The 21,075-nt window shown below is 39.0% G+C and overlaps 1 protein-coding gene across 1 annotated transcript in view; it reads left to right on the plus strand.

Annotated features, from left to right (window-relative positions):
- The first annotated feature begins 9,213 nt into the window (after positions 1–9,213).
- CENPC (centromere protein C) overlaps positions 9,214–21,075 on the plus strand; it is a 72,159-nt gene continuing 60,297 nt past the window's right edge. Inside the window, exons 1-5 of the mRNA XM_079771391.1 lie at positions 9,214–9,443; positions 11,472–11,518; positions 12,647–12,717; positions 13,421–13,515; positions 14,658–14,763. Coding sequence (XP_079627517.1) covers positions 9,426–9,443; positions 11,472–11,518; positions 12,647–12,717; positions 13,421–13,515; positions 14,658–14,763 — 337 coding nt within the window. The 5' untranslated portion in view covers positions 9,214–9,425. The remainder of the gene's footprint in view (positions 9,444–11,471; positions 11,519–12,646; positions 12,718–13,420; positions 13,516–14,657; positions 14,764–21,075) is intronic.

Consider the following 21,075-nt stretch of genomic DNA (forward strand, 5'->3'; position numbering starts at 1 on the left):
TTCTTCTAGGATGATAAAGAGTTTTTATAGTTATATTTTCACACTATTTTTATAGTGTGGGGAAACATTTATATTATTGAGAAATATTTCTTAGATGCCACATAGATATAGGAATCACCGATTTCTAAATGAGATAAATAACAGAACAATGGCAGTTTTAATAGAAGCTGGTAATTCCAGATAAGGAGATAGTTTGGGGGAAGGTGAATAGAGCAATAATGAATTCTGTTTTAACCACTTCAAACTCAATATATATGAGGATAGGTCTACATTTTCCTTCCCCTTCACTTCATTTAAGATCCATTAGTGATTGTTTAGGGGATAAAATAGATTGATGTTTAATATCCATGCCAACCTATTCTAGTGTGACATTCTTTTTTTTTTTTTAATATATATTTTTTATTGATTTTTTACAGAGAGGAAAGGAGAAGGATAGAGAGTTAGAAACTTCAATGAGAGAGAAACATCGACTCAGCTGCCTCTTGCACATTCCCTACTGGGGATGTGCCCACAACCAAGGTACATGCCCTTGATCGAACCTGGAACCCTTCAGTCCGTAGGCCGATGCTCTATCCACTGAGCCAAACCGGTTAGGGCTAGTGTGCCATTCTTTATTGCAGAGGCTGAAAAGCTAAAAACTAAAATTCCCAGACTTCTTTGCAGCTGATGTTGGGATGCATTCAACTTTAGCAAGGCAGAACTGAGACAGACTTCATTCTCAGGCTGCCTTTGGTTTTTCTAGATGCAAGCATAGTCTGTAGGCATCTGCTTTTTTTCTGTGGCAATGTTATCAGAAGTCCCAGTGTATGTCCACTGGTTTCATGGATGTTGATAGCCAAGGCCTGGAACTCAACTTTCTAAAGCCTATCTTGGCAGGTAGGGTGTGCTTCTGGAGCCAGAAGCAGTAAGGAGGCTTCCTGGTCCGGTCATACAGGGGGTTGTACAGTGTCAGTATGGTTTTGGAAATTCCAGCATTAGCATCAGCCTCCCAATTTTTCAATTTGCTTCCTAGCCATACATGTAGCAGCTGACTCTTGGTGATTCAGTTTTGCAGTGTGTCTTTGGGAATCATTCTTGAATGTCCAAAATACATTATTTCAACAATTCTGTAAGCTGAATTAGTAGATCCTATTAGTAGATTCCCCCCCACACTTTTTTTTTTTTTACCAAAATTAGCTATCATGAATTATTTTCTATGTAACTGACCCCTCATCAATACAGTTCCCTAGTGTCTATAGGAATAAGTGAAAAGTCATCCTTACATTGAAGGTACTCCATAATCTAGCTCCATTGTACTACTACATATATTCTTCTAAATCAACTAACTGTACATCATATCTGCCTCATGTCTTGCCTTGCAGTTTATCTACCTATTTTCTTTACCTCATAAATCTCTTACTGTTAGGGATTGCCTGCAAGCTACAATTTTGGCACTTCATTGTTTATAAATTTTTACAGGTATTTGAATTTATAAACACCTTGTATTTCATCCATACTTAAATTAAAATAATTTTTTATTACAAATGGAAAACTTACTTAGACAAATTTTAGACACAACAGAAGGACATAAGGAAGAAAATGAAAATCACATACTACTCTACTATCTGCAATTAGCACTCTTTGGATGGGTACCATCCCTTCTTTGGGCACTTTTTCTCTGTTTCTAGATATATTTATGTAATCAGGTTAATCAAATTCACACTGTCTCATAAACTACATTTTTTAAAAAAATACATTTTTATTGATTCCAGAAAGAGAGGATGGGGAAGAGAGAGAGAGAAAGAGAGAGAGAGAGAGAGAGAGAGAGAGAGAGAGAGAGAGAGAAACATCAATCGGTTGCCTTCCACAGGTGCCCAATCCCCAGGATTCGATCTGCATTCTATTACTCTGACCGGGACTTGAACCAGTGACTTTTCAATGCATTGGGTGACACTCAACCAACCAAGCTATACCAGCCAGGGCCATTAACTACATTTTTTATATAATGTGTCTAAAACACATTCCTATGTCAATAAATATAAATGTGAGTTATTTATATTTTTGCTTAGTACTATCAGAGTAATGTAAATATTTGCAAGGGTAACATTACAGTGCAGAACTGTATTTTTAAGCTTTTTAAAATCTAAATTTGTTTTGTTTATTTTTAGATATGTAGGCTTTTTATTTTTAATTTAATTTATTTAGATTAAATTTATTGTGATGACATTGGTTAATAAGATTATATAGGTTTCGAGTGTAGATTTCTATGACACATGATCTGTATATTGCATTGTTTAAATGGCAAGACCTCCTTTTCTTGAGGTAAGGATTACGTTGACTAGAAGTAAACTGAGATGCAGAATGGAGACCCAAATAATAGTGTATTTGTTATGTCCTTGTTAAAAGGAAAAAAAAAAAAAAATATATATATATATATATATATATATATATATATATATATAATAGAATATAATTGCAACCAACAATCAAATGATAAGCATAGAGGTAACTTAGAAAAGATTAAGGGGGGTCAATTTATATAGTACTTTAACATTCAGGATTTGATGCACTTTCAGGACCCATTGCACAGCAAAATTGTTTTTTGTGAGCGCTGCTGCCACCTATCTACCTATTGCAAGTGCACTTTCTAATCTGGTAGAGCCTTCATCCTGGGATAAATTTGTAAGGAAAGGCTGCTTCAAGTGAATGTACATAACAAATGAACCAATATTTGGCAGTAAAAAAAGTAGAAAAATATATAATGAGCCCTAGCCGGTTTGTCTCAATGGATAGAGCATTGGCCTGCGGACTGAAGGGTCCCAGTTTTGATTCCCTCAAGGGCACATGCTAGGGTTGCAGGCTTGGTCGGTAGGGGGCATGCAGGAGGCAGCTGATCAAAGATTCTCTCTCATCATTGATGTTTCTATCCCTCTTTCCCTCTCCCTTCCTTTCTGAAATCAATCAATATATATATATATATATATATATATAAAATGAAATTTTATATGAAAAGATAAAACTCAAAATTATACAAATAAGTTTATTTCACGTTAGCAAATTTTAGGTTATAATTGCTCTGTTATAATTTCTAGAGTAAATTGATTTCTGGAGTGTAATTTTTATGACACAACTCTGATAGTAATTTGCTAAAACTTTCACTTTTTACTTTTGAATAATAACAAATTTATTTTGCAAAATATTTGAGCAATTTTATTCATGTCACTTTGTGAAACTGAGGGGCCTGATTTAAGGTATGATTTTAATTTAACATGTAGCCCCAGAACTCAATTCAGCTTCTTCACAGCAACCCAGTAAGCCTCATCCCTTTCCCTTACATCTATTTTATTTATGTTCATTTATTAATTTTAGAGGGGGGGGGGGGGGAAGAGAGAGAGAGAGAAGAAAAAGAGAGAAATAACGATTTACTGCCCCTGACCAACCCCTTACCCATGATGACTATTTCTGCTCTATGACACCCCTTGTCTGAAACCCTTATTGGAGAGTCCCGGTTTTTCCAGCACAAGCTGCCCGCTCTTGGTTGTGTAGCGCTATACAATAAACACCAATTTCTTTCACTGCACCCCTGTGCCAGCCTGATTGGCTATCTGCAGTGCTGGTTGAACAAACTCTTTGGTCAGTTACATTTGCCCCATCATTTTACTAGGAAGCAATTGAAACCTACAGAGAAGCTGAGGGAGTAGTATTCACAGATATCTACACATCTACCATCTAGGTTCAAGAATTGTTAACATTTTGTCATATTTGCTTTAATTGTATCTCTAACTTGTTACAGGAACCTCTCACAGAAATCATAGAGTTATCGGACAGCCCCCTGAGTCGCCCCTAACCTCTATTCTCGTTTTCTCGTGTAAATGAATTTGAATGAGAAAACCCCAGATGATTGTGTTGTGATGAAGACAATTTTATTTAAGCAATTAAAGCATGCACCTTTATTAAATAAGCAAGCAAATCTATACATCTGGCTTATGAAGCACAGATGGGCTCTCAGCTAATCTGAAGAGCGAGTTGGGTTGGGGTTTGAGGTGTTATATACCCTCCTGCCTACAACTTTCAGAATTCCTCTGAGGAATATTTTGGTACAGATTAATTCTCAAGGTCCCTTTTTACTTGGTTGTGGCCTTCCCAGAATTCATGAGAAGCACCTGGAGATTTTATCTTGCCAAGCCTTGAGACTGCTGGCTTTTCTGCTTAGAGAGTAAAACTGCCTGGCTTTTCTTTCCCCTTCCGCCTTCCTTTCGTGCTTTCTCTCCTTAGGGAGGTTTTTAACCTTTTGCTGTCAAGTGTCCTTGGCTGGGGAGGGTATAAGGCCAGCTGCAAATTGCCTACACTGGCCTCCTTTGAACTTTACTATTCCAGTTTCCCTTGTTCTCTTGCTCTGAAGTTTTCCTACCTTTTCACTCCTCTGTAACATATCTTTCACTGAATCATTTCAAAGTATTTAACAAACATCACACTTTGTCCCTCCATACTTTAATATGTGTATGCTAAGAAGGAAGACATATAAGAGTAAGGACATTCTATTATATAAACACAAAAACATTATAATGGCTACAGAAATTTCACAATTTCTTAATGTCATTGAATAATCAATTAATATTTTAGTTTTCCCCTGTTGCTTAATGTTCCTTATACCTTCTTTCTTTCTTTTTTTTTTTTTTACAAGACTGATCAAAATTCACATTGCATGTGGTTATGTTTCTCTCTCCTCTATTTCTATTACTGGAGAGATGATGAGATCTCAGTTCTTGTCTTCTTTTTTAAATATATATATTTTTATTGATTTCAGAGAAGAAGGGAGAGGGAGAGGGAGACAGAGATAGAAACATCAATGATGAGAAAGAATCATTGATCAGCTGCCTCCTACACACCCTACACTGGGGATCCAGCTCCCAACCCAAGTATATGCCCTGACCTCAAATCAAACTGTGACCTCCTGATTCATACATAGGTCGACACTCAACTACTGAGCCACACAAGGTGGGCAGTTCCTATCTACAATATCAAGAGGTAAGTGTAGCAAAGTAAGAATTTATTGGCCACAGGAAAAATATACTTAGGACAGTGAAACAAGAAAGGGCATAGAAGAAGTAACAGGAATGTCTACGCTGGGCTGCTTTGGCTCACTGAGAAGTTAAAGAAAAGGGGGCCTTAGAGATAGGTTTAGGGGGTTAGCCCAGGAAGAGCTGCCACTGCCTGCTGCGACCCCCCCCCCCCCCCCCCGCCCCTTGCAAATCTCCTGGAGTCCCTTAGAGGGAAGTAGGGGGAAGGGAATGGCATGGATGCTCTGCTGGGGGAGAGCATGCCCTGTGTTCTTCATCTTGAGCATGTTTATCTGTCTTACGGGTGGAAATATTTTGGGAGGGCTCAGGGGAGGGTCTTAATAGAGTATCCATCAGCTTTTCAGGTGTGCTCTTTCAGGGTCCTAATCTCCGACTGATTGGCTGGTGCCAAGGCAAGGGGACAGCAGTCAATGTGACTGGTCCTGGGGCAGTTACAGCATCACTGGTCTAGTTTTGCGGCTTTTCTGGGCCTGGAGTTGAAATACAACTGAGGCCTAGATGTTATTTTTAAGAGGAAAAGGTTGGGGGGTCTAAACTGCATGACTAGTGATATGAAAAGTCAGGGGGTCCAAGCTGCATGGTCTGAAATATGCTAGGGGAGGATAGGTTACCCTGGGGGTGAGGTTCTTGTTTTCTCAGTTTTGCCCCTTGCTAGGCATCTGGGGCTGTCTGCCCTGGTGAGTTTCTGTACCTGGCCTATTGTTCTTGCTCTGCTCATGTCTATCTAGCTGCCTATGACATCTCTAACATTCCTAATTTTTCAAATCAGGTGTATTGAGGTATAATTTACCCAAAAAGTCACTCCTTTTTAAAAAATAATTTTTATTTGTTACTTTGTGAGAGTAAACTTCTTTTTTTAAAAATATATATTTTATTGATTTTTTTACAGAGAAGGGAGAGGGATAGAGAATTAGAAACATCGATCAGCTGCCTCCTGCACACTCCCTACTGGATATGTGCCCGCAACCAAGGTACATGCCCTTGACCGGAATCGAACCTGGGACCCTTGAGTCCGCAGGCTGTTGCTCTATCCACTTAGCCAAATCAGTTAGGGCAAGTCACTCCTTTTTTAGGAGCATAGTTCTAATAATTTTGACAAGTAGATAGAGTTGTGTAACCACCACCAAAATCAAGACCTAGACTATTTCCACCACTGCAAAAAGTGCCCTCATAAGTGAAATAAGCCTGTCAGAGAAGACAAGTACCATATGATTTCACTTACATGTGGAATCTAATGAACAAACTGAACTATCAAGCAAAATAGAGACAGACTGATAGATAGAGAGCAGGCAGACACCTCTGGTTGTGGAGGGGAGGGGATTGTTTGGGGGAGGGTTGAGCAAAAAATAAAAAAAAAGAATGAGAACTCATGGACCTGGAACAACAGTGTGGTGATTGTTGTGGGGAGGCGATGGGGAGGTGAAAGAGGGTATAGAGAGGATAAATGGTGATGGGGGGGGGAGTTCCCTCATGGCCTTTTGTAGTCAGTATCTTCTCCTCTGCCCATCCCACCTTATCCCCCGAAACCACAGATCTCACTTCTGTTCATATAGTTTTATGCAGTCATGATGCTCTTGTAATAACCTGGTTATTATTTAACAGGAAAGGAGGAAAGGGAAGACCAGATAGACACTATACCCTGTAAGGTCTGACTGACGTGGGAAAGTGCTTGGCAGTCACTCAGACCTTACTGGGTATAGTGGTAAATGGGACATTGGAAACTGAGAAATGTAACCTCATGCAAATAATGCCTTTTTCCATATCCCATCCTTCCGTGGGGGCTTCTGAAAATTCTTATTTCAGTGGTACCCCAAGAACCTCATTCCTACTCCTGTCTGGGAAATCTGGCCTATTCCTCCTGCAACAGTCACCTACTTGGAATCACACAGTAGATAGCCTTTAATGTCTTAGTACAATGCTTTAAAATATATTTTTATTGATTTAAGAAAGGGACGGAAAGGGAGAGAGAAATAGAAACATCAATGATGGGAGAGAATCATTGATCAGCTGCTACCTCCCCCCCACCTCACCACCAACCTGGGCATGTGCCCTAACCGGGAATCAAACCGTGACCTCCTGGTTCACAGGTCAACCACTGAGCCACCCCAGCTGGGCTATTTTATTATTATTATTATTACTGAGGAGTACTCCACTGTATGAATATACTAGAACTTATGTATACACTCAGCAGTTAATGAGCATATTGCCAGTTTGGGTCCATTATTAATAAAGCTGCTATAAACATTTGTATGCAATTCTTTGTGTAGATATATATTTTGATTTCTTTTGAGTAAATACCCAAGTGTGGAATTGCTGGGTCATATGTTAAGTGTGTGTTAAAATTTATAAGAAAGAGCCAATCTGTTTTTCAGAGTGTCTGTACCGTGTTGCATTCCTACTAGTAATGTATGAGATTTCCAGTTGCTACTCCTTACTGTCACTTTGTATAGCCAGCTTAAATTTTTTTTTTTTGCATGTGACTGAATTTCAAGTTTCTTAAAATACCTCTGAGAGTTACTGTTGCGGGTGGAAGCAGAGGGATATAATTTTACATGTGGAACTTTACATATATGATTGAGCTTGTTAAAATTTTTCCTTGAGAGGTAAAAAGTGTGGTGATTAGTGCTCAGTTCTGGAGTTCGAAGACCAGGTTTCATCCTCATCTCTGTCCTGTAATGGTAGTGCAATCTTGAGCAAGTTAATTAAACCCTGTCCCAGTTTTGTTGTATATAAAATGGGAATATTAGTCCTTTTCTCTCATGGAAATGTTCTAAGAATTAAATAAGTTGCTCCCTGCATGGAGAACATTTAGAATAGAACTTGGCATGTAGTACATACTCTTCAATAAGTGATAGTTTTATCTATACCAAATATGACAGTACCAAATTATATAATATAGCCTGATTGGCAAAACTTCTGCTAGTCTAAGTTTAAAAATTACCATGACAACCATTTACATTATTTATTCTTACTATGTTCCAGGCATTTCACCTAGATCTTAAAAGGAATTAATCCAATATCTCAAAACTTTAATATTATCCCCACTAACAGACAAGGGACTTGAGAAATATTTTAATTAAGTTGCCCATTATGGCAGAATTAGTGGCGGTATAGTGGAACTCAGGTTTGTCAGATTTCAGAGTTAATTTGTAACCCCTGTTCCCTACACACATACACACACACACACACATGCAAAAAAATAATAATAAAAAGAAGAAAAAAAATGGCCTTAACTCTTGATTAATGAATTTATTCAATAAGTAATGTATTTGCTGATTAAAATTCCCTTTCAAATTTTTATTTAGAGGACTAGGAGCCGATTTGGCTAAAAAGCAGAAATCACAAGAATCATAAAATGATAGGTACGGCCCTGGTTGGGTAGCTCAGTTGGTTAGAGTGTCATACTGATAAACCAAGCTTGCAGGTTCTGATTCCTGGTCAAGGGCAAGTATCTAGGTTGCAGGTTCCATGGGGGGAGGAGGGTACAGGTGCGTGGGAGAGGCAACCAATCCCTGCGATTCTCTTACATTTCTCTCTCTCTTCCCCCCCTCCCTCCCTTCCAGTCTCTCTAAAAATCCATCAAAAAACTATCCTCTGGTGAGGATTAACAAAATTAAAAAAAAAATAGTGTAAAAAAAAGGAGGGGGGGCGGTCAGGTAGGAAGAAGTCTAATTTAGCTTTCCCATTATCTAATTAAGAAAACACCCAGAACGCTGCTACAATTTGTGTTGGATGACATAGCTGACCAGGCGGAGCAGGTTTCAAGACTTCGGATCTACTATTTACATGACATTTTGCTGGCAATGCATCATGAAAATGTCACCCTCATTTAATAAAAAATAAAAGTATTACTTTTTACTCTATAACAGAATCGTTGAAAAGTTTTACACGGCGCTCTAGGAGCTAAGGCGGTTCCCAGCGCCACGCCAGCCAAGTAAACGCCCAGCTTTAAGCTCAGCCTCCGCGTGAGGGGAGGGAGGACGAGCCTACGGGAGGAAGGGGCGGGGCTACGGGAAAAGAGAGGGCGGGGCTACGGGGAAGGTTAGGGCGGGGCTGCGAGGGCGGAACTGTGGGAGGGTCCAATGAGGGGGCAGGCCTATAACGGCTTTCCTCCTATGGGTTGTGCGGCCCGTTTTGCGCATGTGCAGCTCATTTCAAACTGCGGAGACTTGCGAAGCTCTGGTGTTTGGGAGCGTCAGGGCCAATGGGTGCGGAGCGTCCCGGCTCCGGCCTCCCCTAACCCTGGCGCCTCAGGTTCGCCGCTAGCTGCTTCTCTCCGGCCTCTCTCCGTGCTGGGCTTCCTCGAGTCGGGCCCGGGTGGGCTCCCGCCCTCGACTCCCTGCGCGAGCAGAGCCGGGCCTGAACATGGCTGCATCGGGGCTGGTAAGTGCGGGTCCCGGCCGCCTCCGGTTCTCGCGCCTTCGGCGGCGGCGGCGGCGAAGTCTGGGACTTCTTGGGGATTTCAGTGGGAGGCCGCGCGGAATGTTTGAGATCCGGAGTGATTGCTCATAGCCGTAGTTAGTGTATTGATTTGTCAAGGTTTCTTGTAATTGCGGCTCCAATGGCATCTTTCTCTGCGGGGAATCTTGTCCTGTCTGCTTTCTTGCCTAACTCCGGCTCCTCGTCCTCTAAGTAATTTCCTGCCCGTGGAACTGTTGCCCGGCCTTAAAAGGGTGCCTTAGCTTCAGACAGGCTCATCTGAAGAAGCGGGTTGTTTGTGGCGAGTCTGGTATGGATGACGCTTTCTGAGGGGCAGCTGTGAATGGCCCGAGGGAACCACACTTTTTGTTGACATGTTTCTGAACTACCTTGGTGTTCACTATTCTGTGTTTCAGACTTCGCTTATGGTGACCGTATATACACAACCCATGTCACCCCCTATCCGAAATTTGTATTTCTCCTCTATTTCCCTTTTTAAGAAAATCTTCAGCATCCATTGACTCCCATTTGTATAACGTTCTTGTGTGCACAAAGAGCTGTATGACAGTGTGGTGCAATGTGTGCTTTTTACTGTGAACACATACGTTATACAATTAAAAAAAGGTTATTGGGGGAAGAGAAGGGAAATAAAATTTGCCATTTAAAAACAACTATATATATATATATTTTAGGTTTACAGCAAACTTGAGGGGAAGGTACAGAGAGATTCCCCGTATACCCCTTGCCCCCACGCATGCATAGCCACCTCCGTTATCAACACCCCCCACCAGAGTGATACTTTTTTTTTTTACAATTGATGAAACTACATTGACACATTATCCCTCAGTGCCCATAGTTTTCATTAGGGTTCACTCTTGGTATTGTACATTCTATGGGTTTGAACAAATGTCTAATGAATGACAAGTATCCATTATTATGGTATCATTCAGAGTATTTTCATTGCCATATAAGTTCTCTATGCTTGCTGTTCATCCTCCACCCCCACTACCCAGGTGACCACTGATCTGTTTATTGTCTCCATGTTCTGCTTTTTCCAGAAAGGCACATACTTGGAATCATACAGTATGTAGCCTTTTCAGACTGGCGTCTTTCACTTTAGGCATATGCATTTAAGGTTCCTTTATGACTTTTCATGGCTTGATAGCTCATTTTATTTTATTTTTTTCCTGTTTATTTTTTTAATTTAATAAATCTTTATTGTTCAGATTATTACAATTGTTCCTCCTTTTTCCCCCATAGCTCCCCTCCACCTGGTTCCCACCCCACCCTCTGCCCTTATTCCCCCCCCCCCCACTGTCCTCATCCATAGGTGTACGATTTTTATCCAGTCTCTTCCCACACCCCCCAATAGCTCATTTATTTTTAGTGCTGAATAATCCATAGTTTATTTATCCATTCACTTACTGAAGGACATATCAGCTTCATTCCTTATCAAAAACAGTATTCTCTGAGCTTGCTTTAGGCTAATACTATTTTCATTTTGTTTCTTCAGTTATCATGCTTCATTTATTTTCCATAAGTTGTTAAATGTGTGTGTCCACAGATGATCTTCTCTTCCATTCTGTTTTTCATTGTTGTTTTAAGACATTTTAGTTCTTTATTATTATTTTAGAGGGCTCTACCTGCAGGGAAAGGAGATAAGTGGATATTGTTAGTCAACCAACTTTAATTATTGGATGCCCACATACTTAGGGTTTTGATGATGGAAAAGTTATGGGAAGATTTGAAGGAAGAGGAGGAAGAGGATGGAGTAAATCAGAGGGTGAAGAAATAGTACAAGCAAAGGTTTGGAAACAAATAGAGAAGAATTCCTCTTTATTCCTCTAATAGGCAATTAACAAGTACTTGCTCGACGAATAAAAGAACATTTTCTGGCATGCTCAGATTGGGGGTGAAATTACTTTGAAGATAAGTTATATTTGAATATATTTAAACAAAGAAACCAAATTGATAATATACTTTATTTTTTAGGATCATCTCAAAAATGGCTACAGAAGAAGATTTTGCCAATCTTCCAGGTGATTATAAATCAACTTACATAAAATTTAAGATGACTTTTCTTCCCATAACGTAGAATTTTTAAATGAAGGAAAAATATTATCTCCAGCTAAAATAATGATTTCTATGTCCATAAAGTACAGTCATTTTAGTTATTTCATATTAACAGACACATAGTAATGGAAGCAATGCAATGACTTATTGGCTTTGAAAAATGAAATTCACCTGATGAATGATGGACCAGAAAGAAGCAGTCTCAATTATGACTGATAGCCATGGGAAAAGAAAGCACTCAGTAGAATGGATGAAATGGTAATAGAAAGATGTAGCTTGTTCAGTGGGACTAAAAGAAAGGTGGGTATTGTTGTAAAAGGGCAGCAGAAGGATATTTGTGGTGATGGAACTGTCCAGTACCTTGACTCTGGTGGTGATGTCTGAACCTACAGATATGATAAATTGAATAGAACTAATTATATACACATAAATGAGTACATGTAGAACTTGAGAAATCTGATTAAGATTGGTGCATTGTGTCAATATCAGTAACCTGGTTGTGATAGTAAATTAAAGTTTTACAGGATGTTTTTGAAATTTGGGGGAAACAAAGTGAACAAGGGATCTCTTCTGCATTATTTCTTACAACTGTTATGTGAATTTACAATGACCTCAATATAATTTTTAATTAAAAAATTTATACTGATTCATAAACTACCATTAAGACTAATATTGAATCGAAAGTGCATTTGAGAACTTGTAGAAAAGACAGTGTTACTTGGAGCTATTAGTACTTGTGATCGTAGAGTCCTTATTAAAAAAGCATTTCAGGACTGAACGTATTTGTTCAAAAAAGTTTATGTTCTTGTTTTGATACAGCAGTAACCTAAAATAGCTTTAAACATGGCTCTCTGATCAAGGAGTATAATTATTAATGTAGATAATGACATACTACTTCACATGTTTTTCTAGGAACTTTTGGATTGTCAAATATTTGCTTTGTCCTCAGATAATAAAGGTGATATTTTGTCCATGAAGTAAATTAAAAACTTATAATAAGGAGATAGAGACTTTTCAAAGTAGATAGCAACTTAAATAACAAATATCTTTTGGAAATTATATGTTAACATTTTTCCTTCTTTCCTTCATATTAGGGAACCTGGCATTAATATGAGGCAAGGCCAGAACATACTGGTACTCTTACAAGACTGTTTTGAAGAACAAAGTAAGGCTTCATTTCCAAATGGACTTTGAGGGTCTGGATGGATGAAGATAAAAATTTGTCATATTAATGTCAGATGCAACAAATATGTTTCAGCATTTAAATATTGCAAAATATTTTCCCAGGAAGTTTTAGTACATGTGCAATTCTTCATGTATCTTCCGGTATCCTGAGGATAATACTGGCAAAAATGAAAACAATTGTCATTATCTTTAATTTAGAGTTGATTCCTGTAGTCTGGAAATACATAAATAATTATTATACCCAAAAGAAAGTATTTCATGTAATAGAAATAAATGTGCAGAATTCTTATGGTCACTGGAGAGCTTGAAGTAATGTTTGGTTATTTGTACCAGTTTCTAAAGAAATGGTGAATTATGGCAAAAACTTTTCTAAATACTTGTCAACATCAGAAGGTATTGGAATAGGAAAATAGGCCAATTAAAGAAATAAACACAGATTATGGAAAAGTATCTTCTGTTATAAGCCCTGAAAAATCTGGCACATATTTTAACATCTTGTTTGTCTTTTGTAGCTCTTGATTCCTTCTAGGAACTTTTGAATATTGAAATTAATGTCTGTACTTCATTTAAGCTAATTGTGTTTAAAGAATCAGAAGACTTCTTTATGTCATATAAGGCTTTTAATTGTAACCAAAAGATTTTATATTGTATTTCATTCTTAAAAATTTCTTACTATTTTTTAGGTCTTGCCAATGACTTTAGCACTAATTCTGCAAACTCAATGGTTTGTTCAACACCTAAAATAAAAGATACTTGTCTTCAGTCACCAAGCAGAGAGGTAAGTCAAAAAGAAAAGCTGGTACAGGTTTAATATATTTAAAAATATATATTTTTTAATTGCCTGGCCGTGTTGGCTTAGTGGTTGAGCATCGACCTATGAACCAGGCGGTCACGGTTCAATTCCTGATCAGGGCATATGCCCGGGTTGCGGGCTTGATCCCCATTTGTGCAGGAGGAAGCCAGTCAATGATTCTCATCATTAATGTGTCTATCTCTCTCTCCCTGTCCCTCCCTCTCTGAAATCAATAAAAATATTGATGATAGAGAATCATTGATTAGCTGCCTCCTGCATGGCCCCCTGGGGATTGAGCCACAACCTGGGCATGTGTCCTGGCTGGGAATTGAACCGTGACCTCCTGGTTGATAGGTCGACGCTCAACCACTGAGCCATGCCAGCCAGGCCAGCTTTCTTATTTTAATGAGTGAAGCAATACACAATGTAGTTAGGTACATTTTAGTTCTTATTTTTAAAAGGGAATCTTACATTCCCATTGATTTTCTGTAACATTTGGAAGTATTTGTGAACACTTTGATTTGACATTTCCTGTGTTTGAAATTAGAGGCATGAGAATTTGAATGATCAAATTATAACACAATCATTTTTCACTTCTAAAATAATACTTAAATTGGGTTTTCAGGAAAGTGGGCAACTTTTGAAGTTTCTAATCTAGGTTGGCAAATTTGGTTGTTTTCTGAAAACCGAAGCCATCTAATTGCTATCTGGGGAAACTAATATTTTATTGATTATCTATCTTAAGAGGACAGGTTGATTTAAAGCTACAAAATGGAAGACTTTAAATAGAGTTTTTGAAACTAATGATTAAAGAGAAAATATTTAAAAGTACAATACTAATTAGAGATAAAAAATCATGTAATGCTAGAAATAATATTTACTACAAACAAATAAGCATATATAACCTTTTGGTTGCAAGGAATGAACACAGATCCATTTCTTTAAGAATTGAGAGAACTTTCCGATGTGATATATTAATTTTTGAAAGTTGAATCAATTATAAGTATACAGCTCTGCCAGCTGGTTTATTATTTTTAAATACTTGTTTTCTTTCCAATTTAAAAACAAATGGGTTTAATCAGAATTGGTAATTTAATAGTGTAGATCTAATGTTGTATTCCTCTTAGGCTCACTGCCAGATATCACATTCACAGTCAGTTCCAGTTTCTTCAAGAAAGAAAGGAGCCTCTCTGCAGTTCAATCCAGAACCAAGCGAAGCTGTCAGCATCTCAGGTTGGTGGCATGCCCATGGGTATTATTTGCCAAGATTTGTTTGTTTATTTTTATCTTTTATTGAATTTACTGAGGTGACATTTGTTAATAAAATTACATAGGTTTCAGGTGTCTGATTCTGTAATACATTAGATAGATTTAAAAAGTTAGAAACGTTGCAGGTGATGCATGTGTTGGCTTGAGTGACAAGGTCATGGCCAGTTTAGGGAGAATTGTGAAATGAAATTGTTTTTGATTCCCTCTCAAGTTTATTTTATTGTTTGTTTTTTTAAAAAATATGAACAATAATAAGTTTTATATGATTATTTATTTCTTTGTTTTAGTGGTAGGAACATTGCTTACTAGGATGTGATAAGAGACATTAACTAAAGAATTATTATAGGGACTATACAGTATAGCTTTAGTAATTTTCAAATAGATTTTTCTTTTAAAGCAACAATAAATATATATTTTTTATCTCAAAAAATTACATCTATAATTGTTAAGTGACCCAGCAATCCTACTCTTAGGTTTATACTCAAAATAATTGAAAATAAGGATCCAAAACAGATACTTGTACCCGCCCCAGTGTTCATAGTATCATTATTCATAATACCAAATTGAAACAAGTGTCCATCAACAGATGAATGGATAAATAATGTGGCATATATGCTCAGTGGAATATTATTCAGCCATAAAAAGGAATGAAGTGCTGCTGACACATGCTATAATGTGGAAGAACCTTGGAAACATTGGGCTTAGGGAATACAAGTATATTCATTTAGTGTTATAAATTTCCCTCTCAGCACTGCTGTAGCTGCATTGCACAGATTTTGATGTGTTGTGTTTTCTGTTCACTATTATTTATTTCTGTGTATTTTTACATATACTTTGAATCTTTCTCTTTAAACCACTGATTATTTAGGAGTGTGTTAATCCAAGTGTTTAGGGATTGATGGTCTTATTTTCTTCTTACTAATTTCTAATTTTGATTTCTTTATAGAATAGGATACACTATGTGATTTCAATAATTTTAAATTTGTTTTTTGATCTAGGATGTCTATGGATGTTTCATTTATACTTGAAAAAAATATATTCTTTTGTTGAGTGTGCTTTCCTATAAATGTAAATTATGACATATTACTAATTTTTATACATTGTTGGATGTGATTTGCTAAAATTTTATTGAGAAGTTTTTGCACATAAGTTAATGAGAGATACTCATATTTAGTGTTTTTTTTTTTATGCTATATTTGTATAGTTTTGGTGTGATGGTAATGTTCACATTATTTAAAAAGTTGGAAATTATTCCCTCTTCTAATTTCTGGAAGGGACTGAATAAACTTGGTTTTAATTCTTTGAATGTTTCGTATAACATTTTCTATGATATCATCTGACCTATGAGATTTTCAAGACCTTTTAAATTAGAAATTCAATTCTTTAATAGTTATATGACTATTTAGGTTATTTAGTCTTGACAGAATTTTGATAATTGTGGGTTTTGAGGAATTACTTCATTTCTTCTAAGTTCAATTTATGAGCCTAGTATTTCCTTATAGTCCTTTTAATGGCTGTAGGATCTATTGTGATAAACACTATTTTATCCTGGATATTGGTAATTTGTGTCTTGTCTTTTTATCTTTGTCAATTTTGCTAGAGGTCTATCATCTTTAGTCACTTTTTAAAGAATTAGCTTTTTTCGGTAATTTTTTATATTCTTCTCATGTTTTCAGTTTCATTGATTTCTGCTCGCTCTTTTTTCCTTCTCTTTTTATTTTGCTCTTTTTCTAGTTTTTGAGGTAGGACCTTATTTTATACTTTGGCTTATAATCTAATGCTATTTTATTGATTTTATGACTCAAATTGTTCCAGCATTTGCTATTAGAAGTTATTTCCTTGGCTTCTATGCCTCTTTGATATACCTCATTTTTGTTTTTGTTGTTTTTGTGCACTTTCTTACCTTATAGAACTACGAGATTCTCCAAGCTCATCCTATATAATAAAGAGCTAATATGTTAATTAGACCGAACAGCAGAATGACCGTCCAGACGACCTTCTGGGTGAAGCTGGGGTGGCTGCGAGGGCCTACCCTTGCACGAATTTTGTGCATCGGGCTTTTAGTCTTATATATTTTTTGCCCCTATGTTAGAATCAGTAATTTCTCAGTCTCATATAATCAGTAATTTCTCAAAGGAGCCAAAGGTTCCTTTTATTGGAGAATTGTACTAGGAACCAAGATCTGAATGCTAGGTGTACTGTCACTCCTGGGATGTTGCTTCAAGACCATCTCAACCGACAGAGCAAAGTAATATATGTGATCTTAGGTCAGCATCTTTTTTTCCGACCACTTCAGGGAGGTTGTTTTTACATATTATATCATACTAGAAGCCCGGTGCACGAAATTCGTGCATGGCAGGGGGTTGTCCCTCAGCCCAGCCTGTACCCTCTCCAATCTGGGACATCCCTCTCACAATCCAGGACTGCTGGCTCCCAACTGCTTGCCTGCCTGCCTGCCTTCCTGATTGCCCCTAACCGCTTCTGCCTGCCAGCCTGATCACCCCCTAACCACTCTGCTGCCAGCCTGGTTGATGCTTAACTGCTCCCCTGCCAGCCTGTTTGCCCCCAACTTCCCTCCTCTGCCAGCCTGGTCACCCCTAACTGCCCTCTCCTGCAGGGTTGATCACCTCCAACTGCCCTCCCTTGCAAGCCTGGTCCCTCTCAACTGCCCTCCCTTGCAGGCCGGGTGCCTCCCAACTGCCCTCTCCTGCTGGCCATCTTGTAGTGGCCATCTTTTGTCCACATGGGGGCAGGATCTTTGACCACATGGGGGCAGCTATATTGTGTGTTGCAGTGATGATCAATCTGTATATTACTCTTTTATTAGATAGGATGGAGGCCTGGTACAGAGGTGGGGGCCAGCTGGTTTGCCCTGAAGGGTGTCCCTGATCAGGGTGGGGTTCCCTTGGGGCATGGGGCGGCCTGAGCGAGGGGCCTGTGGTGGTTTGCAGGCCGGCCACGCCCCCTGGCAACCCAAGCGGAGGCCCTGGTATCTGGAATTTATTTTCCTTCTACAATTGAAACTTTGTAGCCTGGGGCGGAGCCAAGCCTGCTGTTCCCTCCGGGGTGGCAGCCATTTCTGTGGCAGTTAATTCACCTTCTACAATTGAAACTTTGTAGCCTTAAGCGGGTGAGCCCGGCCAGGGTGTGCGGAAAGGTTTGCTTCCCCTGTTGCTGCCGGCAACCCTGGCCTGCTCTCTCAATCTCCATTCTGCCGCCATTTGTTTGAATTTGTTTACCTTCTATAATTGAAACTTTGTAGCATGAGTGGAGGCTTAGGTCTGCAACGGCTATGGAAAGCTTGGCTTCCTCTGTTACCTGGGAAACCTTGCTCTCTGTGGGTGTAGCCATCTTGGATTGGGGTTAATTTGCATACTCGCCCTGATTGGCTGGTGGGCGTGGCTTGGCTGGTGGGCGTGGCTTATGTAGCGGAGTGATGGTTAATTTGCATATTACCATTTTATTAGAGAGGATCATTTATTATAGAATGTGGCATGTGTAATACTGTGTGACTTCCCAAACTTAGGTCATAAAAGGCTATTATGGCTTCTTTTTGGTTCTCTCAATTTTCTCTTAGGATATGACCATCCCCTCCCCCTCTACCCCTTTGGATCCCACACACCATGCCATGAGGAAGGCCAAACTAGCCCACTTACAGAGAGAAATACATAGACAGAAATAGTCCTTCAGCCTACAGCCAGTCTCAAATGTCGGTCATGTGAGTAAGCAAGCTTTCAGATGATTCCAGGCCCGACTTTATGGGACAGAGATAAGCCATCACTACTGTGTCCTGCCAAATTCCTGTTCCATAGTATCTATGAACATAATAATGGTTGTTCTCCACAACCAAGTTATGGAGTTACTAGAGGCCCGGTGCACAAAATTTGTGCACTGGCGGGGGGATGGTTCCTCAGCCCAGCCTGTTTCCTCTCACAGTCTGGGAGCCCTCAGGGAATGTCCTACTGACAGCTTAGGCTAGCTCCACGTAGGGAGCTGGCCTAAGCCACAGTCTGGCCTCTCTCTGTGGGAGGTGACTGGGCTAATCAGGGGAAGGCTCCACCCCCATCACCCCACTGCTGCTGCCACTGCTGGCCGCTGCAGCTGCCAAGGTGTTTTCATCAACATAGACTTCAGTCCCTTCACCATGAAAAAATGACAACTTTCTTTAGGCATTTTCAAGATGTCTCTTTCATAGGATATGACATTTCTTTCTTTCTTTCTTTTTTTATCCTCACCTGAGGATATTTACCATTGATTTTTAGAGAGTGTGGAAGAGAGAGAGGGAAAGACAGAGAGAAACATCAATGTGAGAGGGACACTTCGATTGGTTGCCTCCTGCATGAACCCTGACCTGGGCCCCGGCCAGGGAGGAGCCTGCAATCTAGGTACATGCCTTTGATCAGAATCGAACCCAGACCCTACAGTCCTCAGGCTGAGGCTCTATCCATTGAGCCAAACTGGCTAGGGCAGGATGTGACATATCTTAGCCCCTCCAGCAGCGGACCTTCGTTTTTTCCTCCAGGAGTGAGGTGGAAAAATCCTAGATCACCTTCTTGGATTCTTATTACCCAAGTTACCAAGAACACTGCCAGTGGTGTACAGGGAGCTTAGCCAATGAGCGGTCAAAAAAGGTGTTTCCTCTGCAGCTCACGCACAGAGGCCGGACTGCTGGTGTTCCACGGTGTGTCTGCTCCGGCCCTGCTCCAGCCGCACCGTGGCAGCTTGGTCAGGCCCCCCTGTCTCTGGGCCTGTGCCATCTGTGGCTTGCCTCACCGCGCACACAGTCCCCTCCCGCCCATCTGTGCGTGCAGCCTCCTCCTGAGCCTGTTGTGACTGTTACAGTGTCCCGGCTAATTTGCACATTACCTCTTTATTAATATATATATAGATTTATTATGCAGACATAGTAACTAGAACAACTCTAATTTCCAACTGACATGCTATTATATATTTTATTCCTTTTAGTTGATATTTTAAAAACCTTTTATGTATTTTGACATCTTTCAACACAATAAAACTTTATTTTTGTTTTAAACAATGTTTATTTATATTTAAACACAGATCATGTTCTTTGTTCTTCATTCCTTTTTAAAAATTGTAAGATATAAAATTTACCATTTTAACCAATTTTAAGGGTACAGTATATTTGCATTATATATGTTCACATTGTTTACCACTATCTATCCACAGAGCTTCTTCATCTTGTAAAAACAAACCTCTGTACCTCCCCCAGTCTCTGGTATCTACCATTCTACTTTCTATCTCTGAATCTGACTACCGTATTTTTCCATGTAGAAGACACGTTTTTTTTCTAAAATCGTTAGACTGAAAATCGAGGGGCATCTTATACACGGAAGTCAGCCGAGGAGGGAGTCGGGCGGGTGCAGGCAGGTGCGTAGCTGCCCATACTTTCTCAAACAGTCTTCCTCCAATCATGAGCCTTATTGTTATTGACGTCAGCTGATGCTGTAATGGTGAAGGTGGAGAGTGCACAGATGCAACAGGGACTGGAGCATTCTGAGCCCATAAAGATGTCAAAAAATAAAAAGATAAATATCAGTAAAAAAAAAAAAAAAAGCATGAAATAGAGCTGCAGAGTGATAATTTGGACTTTCTCCCACTGAGTGTATGATCAGACAGTGGAGAAAACAGAAAGAACAACTCCTTAAGATGCCAAAAAAGAAGGTCTTAAGAGGAAAATCAGCAAAATGTTTAAAATATTGATTTCTTAATTTTGGGTTGGAGAACGGGGGGGGGGGGGGGCATATTATACACGGAAAAATATGGTACCTTAAATACTTCATATGAGTGGAATCAGTATTTGTACTTTTGCAGCTGACTTATCCCACTTAACTAATGTCTTCAAGGTTCATTCATTTCGGTGATTTCTATCTTTTGTCTATTGTGAATAATGCTGCTATGAACAGGGGTCTATAGATACCGTATTTTCCAGCATATAAGACGACTTTTTAACCCAGGAAAATCTTATACGCCCAGTCGTCTTATACGCCGGAAAATACGGTAATAGCTTTGTTTGTTCTACAATATCATATAAACTGAATAATATACTATGTACCATATTTTCCAGCGTATAAGACGACTGGGCATATAAGATTTTCCTGGGTTAAAAAGTCGTCTTATACGCCGGAAAATACGGTATGTCTTTCAGTTCTTTAGGATATATATCCAAAAAAAGAAGTTACTGGATCAGTTGTATTTTTCATTTTTTGAGGAACCACCAAACTGTGTTGTTGTTTTATTAAGTTTATCTCTATT

Source organism: Cnephaeus nilssonii (genome assembly GCF_951640355.1).
Source record: "Cnephaeus nilssonii genome assembly, chromosome: 1".
Taxonomy (NCBI): Eukaryota; Metazoa; Chordata; class Mammalia; order Chiroptera; family Vespertilionidae; genus Cnephaeus; species Cnephaeus nilssonii.